Source organism: Conger conger, chromosome 5, assembly GCF_963514075.1.
Source record: "Conger conger chromosome 5, fConCon1.1, whole genome shotgun sequence".
Taxonomy (NCBI): Eukaryota; Metazoa; Chordata; class Actinopteri; order Anguilliformes; family Congridae; genus Conger; species Conger conger.
Genome location: NC_083764.1, coordinates 44,423,761 through 44,432,687, shown reverse-complemented (window position 1 = coordinate 44,432,687; position 8,927 = coordinate 44,423,761). Strand labels below are relative to the sequence as shown.

Sequence of the window (8,927 nt, the reverse complement as noted above, 5' to 3'; positions counted from 1 at the left end):
CCCTATAGGACCACCAGTAACTCTTAACGGCAGTCTGAATTCCAATACTCGCATTTTGTCTGTATATGGTGCATCGATTCCTGTAGTCCTATAAATAACTCATTTATACTATTACTGTAATATATTTTTTACGAGTAGTGGAAGTACAGTAGATGCAATATCAGAAATGCATTGCTTACTGCAGTACCAACTGGTGAGTACTGCTAGTTTAAACAGAGGTTTCACTATGGTGCTAATGCATAGTCACGTTACCGTTAGCTTCGACCAGTCTGGCCCTTCTCCTCTGACCTCTCATTAACATCGAGCAGCGAGCCCTGTCCTGGTTGAAACCATTTACTCTGATCAAATCTACTGGAACTGGTGCGAACAGCTTCAGGAACCAGTTACCTTGGTGGAAAGAACTGGCATACATATATGCCCAGAGGCCAGTCCGCTCAATGCGGGAGTAGTCTTGTAGATAATAGTAAACAGCCACCTTCCCATTCGTACACTCTTGATGAAGTAAAAACACATTGTTGAATGGAATGGTGTTAAAATATCTATGAATCCTTATACAAAGTATATTTTTTGACTGATTTTGATTTACAATTACTTGAATTTGCACCTTGTCAAGAGCAACAGTAAAACAAATGTAACTACATATATAATTGTTTTAACAGTTTTATTTTGTATTTAAAAAGCAATGGCAGTTTTCTTAGCAAACAATGAAACCAATTATTGTTGTTTTTTTATCAGACCACAAAATAAGCTATAAAAATTTCAACCACACAAATATGAAATAAATTAATCACCTGAATACAAAGAAACAAAAAACAAAACATGCTTACATAGAGGTTGTACACAAAAAGCTTTAGCTCATAAATTAAGACACCTGAGAGGAAGTTTCCAGAAGCATGTCTCAATATTAAAGCCATAAACCCCTCCCCAAAGAATAGACTAAATTATAATAAGACAGTTCAACATCCTGCTATAGGGTCTAAAAGAACCACCAGGATTTTACTTTAAAAATAGGACTGCAAAAAAAAATCACACGTTTTTAGTGTTAAAAACACTATTGAAAACAGGCCACAATCTTAAAGATGTCTTAATTTCTGTGAATGTATACGTGTACACAGCAATATACATATACAGTGTCTAAACTTAGGGCCTAAAATAAGACATCTTAGCAAATATTCTAAACACAGGTCAGGTTCTTAAACTGATCAGTGCGACCAACCGTTCCATTACGCAATCAATCACCTTTTATTGGTCAGAACTTTCATTACATTGCCACTTTAAATCCAACTACACTAATGTTCAACTTATGGTTAACTATTCACAAATGCATATGCTGAAAGGAAAATAAGGAGGACGAGAAAATGTTCATAGGGACAAAAGTGTAGAATGGAAAAAATGTGAAATCAATGCAATTATGCAGGTATACTCTGTTGGCTTACACTACCCTCGTTCGTTCTGAGAACATCAAATTTCAGCTCGACTTTGGGGACTGATACCGCAGTGTCCAGCACTGGCCAATGTGCAAAGTGAACTCAAAAAAGGGGCAAACCCTTTCCAACCCAACAGAAGTTTAAAAACCAAAATGGAAACTTAAGATGACGAGATCTTTTAAAAACCTGAATGTCGTCATCATTTATTATTTTATAATTGTATCGATTCCTTTCTCAAATATTTGGTTTCGGTTTGAAGTAACAAAATTTTCCAAGATACCTGCCAGCAGCTATCGCCTAAAAGGATGTTTCGGTATTGTCCAAGACCACAATTGCCTTGTGAATCTTCAGCTATTGAAATGTAATTGTTTTTACTTCTCCTCAAATGTATGCACACGGCTAACAGAGTACAAATACAATGTAAAGTTACATTAAATGTGTAATAAAGTAACTATTGTTGAACTGGTATAGTAAACAATGAAGATATGTGAAGTGTGAGAAGAGACGCACCGTCTAACAGAACAGAAGGTACTCTCTTAAGCCAGGGCTCATAACCCTGGTCATGGAGAGTCACGGGGTCTGCTGCTTCTCGTTAACGCAGCATTAATTGATTAAAGACTAGCACACCTGGTTAATTGGGTGAAAATTAGCTGATTTAAGGTGAGCAGACCTGCAGGCCCTCAGACCCTGAAGCGTCTCCTGACTGTGGCTCCTTTGGATGAGTTCACTTTTTACAAACACGAATGCCCATGTATACAGCATAAACCGGACGTATTCTAAACCGCAATGTTTACCTGAAGCCTGTATGAAACGGTCAATCCACACCGCTCTGTCCTTTACGACAAACATGGCAAGTCTAGACTACAGGGCAGGTTTTTTTTTTTTTTTTTTTTACAGATCCGGTTCAATTCCACAGTGTTCATTTGCAAACAATGTTTCAACAGTGTAGGCTATCCCACTAGCAGCCGTGCTGAATTAAAAAAACCTGGAAGAAAAGTGCTTTATTGCATTTACCTGTAAAAAATGTTGCAACTGTAAACTATGTGCAAATATGTATGAAATATCTTAAGGCTTTCTGAAGTTCCTGACATGTTCGCTGAGAGAAAGGCATCTGCCCTGAAGAAGGACAGACAATGGAGATAGTGATCACTTTACCGAAATCTTTCACACTCACACACTCAAACACACACACACACACACACACACGACTCCCAACCAACCCCCCTACACACACACACACACACACACAAAAGCAGCTCTAGCCTAGCCAAGTGTATACGGTCACCCCTAATATAAGGACTATAATTCACAAGAATTACTTCTAATAGTATTCATTACACTGCTTCTACTGCAGAAGCTTTAAGCATTGAGAATTTGCTTCAGAAATGGATATAATGTTGCACGTTTCCATGAGTCACAATTCCATGGATGCTGCTTGCCAGCTGCTGTGCACTAAAGGGTGATGGGAGAACTCCCTTCCCGAAACCACACAAACCACCTCAGGGTTTCTGGAAAGGTAGTTCACCATCATCCCAACAGCAATAAAGAAGCCGAAAATGTGCCTAATGTAATAATACAACTATGCAAAAAATACAAACAAAAACATAAAAAAAGGAAACTGCATCACATGCAGCTGGTGGTGCATCCAGCCTAACGCTGGAAACTTGTGGAATGACGGACATCTAAAACTCTGAGAAGGCGTTTTTCTGTCATTTTGTGCAGATTTGGAAGAGTTCAGCTGCCATGAGCTAGTGAGAGCTGCAATGTTTAGAAAATGTAAATGAGAGAGAGACAGAGAGAGGGAGGGAGGGAACGAGAGAGAAAAATAAAGAGAGAGAGAGAAACCGAGAGAGACAGAAGGAGACCGAGAGAGTGTGTGTGATCCAGATATAGTCCTGTGGGTGTGTGCGGTTGGTGAGGGGCGGGGGGGTGAGGTCGCAGCCCCTGGGAGGTTCTCGTGCTGCTCAGCGGCCGAGCATGGAGGGGCGGTAGTCGGGGTGGCGGCGGGCGTGCTTGATGAGATGGTCGCTGCGCATGAAGCGCTTGTCGCACAGCGGGCACAGGAAGCGCTTCTCGCCCGTGTGGGTCCGGGTGTGGCGCGCCAGCTCGTCGGAGCGCGCAAACTTCTTCTCACAGCCCGGCCAGGTGCAGGGGAAGGGTCTTTCACCTGAAACAGAGAGACTGCATTAGAGTGACTGCTACACACACACACACACATACACACACACATACACACACACACACACACACACACACACACACACACACACACACACATACACACATACACACATACACACATACACACATACACACACACACACACACACACACAGGAATCATTTTAACAAGGTACAATTATGTAACTGTACCCTGGATTAAACTAGACAAACTGTTCAGCGGATTAAACTAGACAAACTGTTGATAGTGGTGGTACCACATTCCATTGAAGGTTGTTTTTGCCGTTTTGATTAGGACTGCTTCTGGAAATACCAATACCCAGCTCCAATAGCAATAAATGAAAGTACAAAAACTATACACTCAGCGACTACTTTTAGGTAGGCCTGTACATCAGCTTGTTAATGCAAATATTTAATCAGCCAATCACGTGGCAGTGACTAAATGCGTACAAGCATGCAGAAATGGTCAAGAGGGTCAGCTGTTTTTCAGACCAAATGTCAGAATGGGGAAGAAATATGATCTAAGTGACTTTGACCATGGAATGTTGTTGTGTGTTGTTGTTGGTGCCAGACAGGGTGGTTTGAGTATCTCAGAAACTGCTCAAATCTCCTGGGATTTTCACACTCAGTCTATAGAGTTTACAGAGAATTGTGCGAAAAAAACATCCAGTGAGCAACAGTTCTGTGGGCAGAAACGCCTTGTTAATGAGAAAGATCAGAGGAGAAGATTCAGACTGGTCGACGCTGACAGGAAGGTGACAGTAACACAAATAACCACACATTACAACAGCGGTATGCAAATGAGCATTTCTGAACACATAATGCGTCAAACCTCTAAGTGGGTAGGCTACAGCAGCAGAATACTTTCGTCTAAAAAATAAGTCTAATAAATACCTATTAAAGTGCTCAGAGTGTTTGTCACCATCTCAGGACTATGCGTTAGCACCATAGTGACACTTAACTTCTGTTTAAACTTGTAAGCAACGCGTTTATGTTATATTGAATCTACTGTACTTCCATTACTCGTAAAAACTATTACGGTAATAGTATAAATGAGTTATTTATAGGACTACAGGAATTGATGCACCATATACAGACAAAATGCGAGTATGGGAATTCAGACTGCCGTTAGAGTTACTGGTGGTCCTATAGAGGGGGCTATTCTCACTGTACCACATGGGAAGAAAAATTCACATTGCAATGTGGTTACTGTGCGTTTGGAGATGCAGTCTGTGCGTATGCTGGTTCAGTGTGCCAACATAAGATACCAAATATTTGGCAGTATGTCGGTGACTGAAATTTGCCATAACTCTCACCAACGAAACGTATGAATTCCCACAAACTAGCAAACTACTTTCATAAGCAAACTATGAGACAGCACAGCTGACCAATAGCGACACATAGGCTCCACTCAGGGAAACTACAAAAAGTCAGCACAAAGGCTCGATGCGAAGACAAAATGGGCTAACGAAGGCCACAAACAAGCCGGCTGCGTTAGTTATAATTGTGCAATTTTGTTTAGCTGTAAGGATGGTAACATAATACAAGTACGTTCGTGAGAGTCGTTTAATGGCAGCAGCTGGCTCTATTCTAATTACAGAAATGTTACGTTACAACCCGTTTTGAAGACAAAAAATAAAATAAACAGTTGACCGAACAAGCTGAGTGTAGTTAAATAGCTAGAGCTGGCGTTGCACCCTGGCAAGCTAAATTGGCGTTCTAGTACAATGACCAAACACCCACTCTCGATGTCTCATAATTGATGCTAGCTAGCTAGCAACGTCCATGTTACCTATAGTACACATGCATGTAGGTGTGGGTTTAATTATGTACCGTTTCACCATTTGTTTTTAAATGTCTGCCCTCTGTACCAAAGTTGGGACTTTTCTACCGCTTTTGTTCTTTAGCAACGGATTGTACTGTAGCGAGCCATGAGCTAACGACATTAGAATGACCCCGGCTTCCACCACCCTTCCCCCAACATCGGAACAAAAAGATGCCATCATATATTTTTGCAAGCCATCGTGTGTATGAAATAATGACCGTATATACATTTTTGTTTTCTATACGAAATCAAAATACATTCTGCTTTCGTTAACGCATTAACGTTAACTTAAGCAATATGTGATCGCTTTCTCGGAGTCAAACGTGGTCGAAAAGTTCATAGCTATGGCGCAAGCTAGCGTGGTGGGTTGGCCTCAAACGCCACACAAAGTTCAGAATAACGACTACAGCATTGTCTCGCATGTCCTCTATCGCTAGCTATGATAATTTTTTATGAAAATATGGTGACGTTAAATTAATTTCAGACGAATTCCAATAACCTCAGAGTACAGCTATTAAGATGCTCAATTTAACGTTACCTGTGTGGGTCCTGATATGCGCCTTCAGATGGGAAGATTTTCCATAAACCCTGTCACAGCCATCGAAGGTACACGGGTGTCGCTTCACGGGAGAGCGAGGCGGACCTCCTCCTATCCAGAGCTGCTGGGATGGATTGTGCTGTCCCGGAGTTGGGGTAGCCGAGGGAGTCATGGTGGGTGTCGGAGTGGTAGAATCGGACAACGTGGTGTAACCGCTTTCTCCACAAGAGGAATTGCTGCTCTCGGAGTAGGCCGACATGGGGCGGAACTTGCCGTTAAGATTAGTGAGAATCCCAGCGACAGTCATCATGTTCGCCCCTTCTAGATTCAGCGTGTCGCGCACTTCCCTGTCCTCGTTCGACCCCTCTGGCTCCACAATAGGAAGGCCTCGAGGAGGATCTAGAGCGGTCGGGGCTACCGGCATAGGTCGGTGCAGTACAGGTCTGCTAGATATAGACACCAGGCACTCAGCGGCGAAATAGTCAGCACAGGCAAACGACATGGTATTCCTTCTAATATAGCAATTCAGTGTAGTGTACTGGATCCTCCAGTGTGCTTCTGGTCGAATCCACGAATTTCGAGATCAGTCTGATGGCACAACTATATTAAAAAGCGCTAACAATGTATATTTCGGTTCACAAAGAAGAAGCGAAACAAAAAAATAAACCGAATTCTACGCCCCCTCAGCACAAGCACACTCCCGGCCGCAGATAGCGTGCTTTACGTAGATCTCCTGGTTCATTGTGTCTGAAAGAGCCGGTCCAACCTACGCCCCCGGTAGAGGGAAACACGCAGAGTGACGCCGCCGACTGACGTAAATTACAGGCGTGGAAGTGGATATTGAAAGAAGTGGGAGGTGCCGAGGGCGTGGGAGCTAAATATTCCACCAACGTTCACTGTAGTTTCTTTAAATGAACAGTGGCAGACTGGTAATCTCTGTTGGTACATTTACCAAGACGCAGTATTAATATATTAAATATTAGGATTCAATTTACAGCATTACAATGTAATTCCTTATAAAAATAAGCAATAACGTTTTTACATTTACATCTGAATAGTTACAGGAGATAGGTAGGTCACAGTCCATTAAACACCCACATGTAACCTTATAATCCTGACATGGTGTGGGTGTGTGCACAGATGGCATGTCAGGGAATCTGGTGCACCATCCGCAACAGACCAATTGAGAGGTTTCAGTTTTGTCTGGGATCCAAGCTACAACATGGCTGTTGTAAACCTTACCCCTCTGTTGTTGGCAAAATTGGCAAAACTGCCATAGTTGGCCTGGGGTATGCTTGTACAGGGCGTGTAATATACACTGAATTAATTGTACATGTAGTAATCTCTGAGCCAAGCTTTTAGGGCAATTATGTTTGAATCTGGGTGCAATGGTGTATGACATTCAGGAAAGCAGAGCTGGGAGGGGGTTAGCACCCATCTGCTATGACCCGACCAGACGCCCCCCCCCACCACCCCCCCCAACTCCCACCCAGCCAAATCCTCTCCCCAGTAGCTCAAGAACAAGGGGAGGGGGAACTCAAAGCTTGTACTTTAATAATTAAAACAGACAGATAATTAGAGTCTTTTTGTTACAGCCCATCTGCCATGTTCTCCAGTAACCCCTCCCCTTCCCAGAACACACTCATAAGCAGGAAAGCAGTTTAAAACACTCTAAATACAGATTAATTCTGCTTTGTGTTCAAAGTGCTCCTACCAGATGTGCCAGCTTCCAGCAATACACGTTTATTTCTCTGTTTCAGGAATATCTCCTAAGATGGGCGTGGAGCAAATTTAACGTGTGCATTAATTAGGCCGAGTGCCTAGAGACAACAGAGCCATGCCAATTCAGTGTTGCTGAGGTTCACAGCCAAACTTTTCTCCTGATGCTGCAATAAAAATAACTCTCACCCCCAGATACTGCAGCATGTCAAAGTAGGGAGCAATATACATTTCCCACCTCTGTTGAAACCAGGTGTCAAACTCAGTCCTGGGGTCCCCCTATGTATGCTGATTTTAGCTCCAGCCAATCTCAAATCTATCAATTAAGACTGTGGAAATCAATGTTTAAATGTATTTTTTTAGTAAATGTTTTGCATTTACCTTATTGGGGTTTTGTACCTATAAAGAGTTTTGAAGACAAAGGGTCTGAGATTGAGCATTAAAAGTAAATGCAATATCACAGTATTCTGAATTACACCATGTTTTTATTTCAGGAAAATGACTTCTTAAAACAAAACAAAAAAACCCCAAAAAACAAAAAGGATACAAACATAGTTGAGCTGATACGATAAAACGCAGTAATATCATTTCCCTGATCATCCCCACCTAACCCAAAAGAGCACCCTCTCAGAAGCACGAAACAGTATGATACAGCACATTTCAGCAATTAAAAAACAAAACATTTTATTCACTTCTCCCATAATTTATTTGAAAGAAAATGGTTGCATCCATCTGCCATTCATACAAATGATGTCCTCTAACACTAGGCAGAGAACCAATGCCCTCCTCTCCTCCATGCCAAACTGTTTAATTCCGTTAAAAAACAAACCTGTTGGATACAGTATCTGGTAGGTTGTCGGTTGTCTTTGGTTCTGATTGAGAGGACACTACAAAACCCACCATGCCTGGGGTTGAGAAATAGTGAGACTTCTTTCGTATGCTTTGGTTGCACATGAGCAAGACTCATGATTGAGACAAAGCTATGTCCCTGTTCTTTGTACAATGCTATCTGTGCAACATCCCAGTCTGTCAGTACTGTAAATTAGCAGAAAGCCAAGTATGCTGGGAACTCATGTTCCCAGAATGCCCTGCAGCCTCATTCACACAATCAGCCATCAACCCTTTCATCACATACATGGCTTTGCATGATTCATTAACAATTAATTTCATGGTGTAAGACATCTGAATTCATGAAGAAAAAGCTCATGGTTACTGAATAGAACAGACTTAATAGTGCA

General features: G+C 42.0%; 1 protein-coding gene across 1 annotated transcript; it reads right to left on the bottom strand.

Moving 5' to 3' along the window:
• Window positions 1–644: 644 nt before the first annotated feature.
• Window positions 645–6,768, bottom strand: zgc:153115 (uncharacterized protein LOC768186 homolog). Its single transcript, XM_061243930.1, has 2 exons — window positions 5,971–6,768; window positions 645–3,594 (listed from the first exon to the last, which is right to left on the bottom strand). The coding sequence occupies exons 1-2, from the start codon at window positions 6,470–6,472 to the stop codon at window positions 3,392–3,394; spliced, it is 705 nt and encodes a 234-aa protein (XP_061099914.1). The 5' UTR covers window positions 6,473–6,768; the 3' UTR covers window positions 645–3,391.
• Window positions 6,769–8,927: the final 2,159 nt, after the last annotated feature.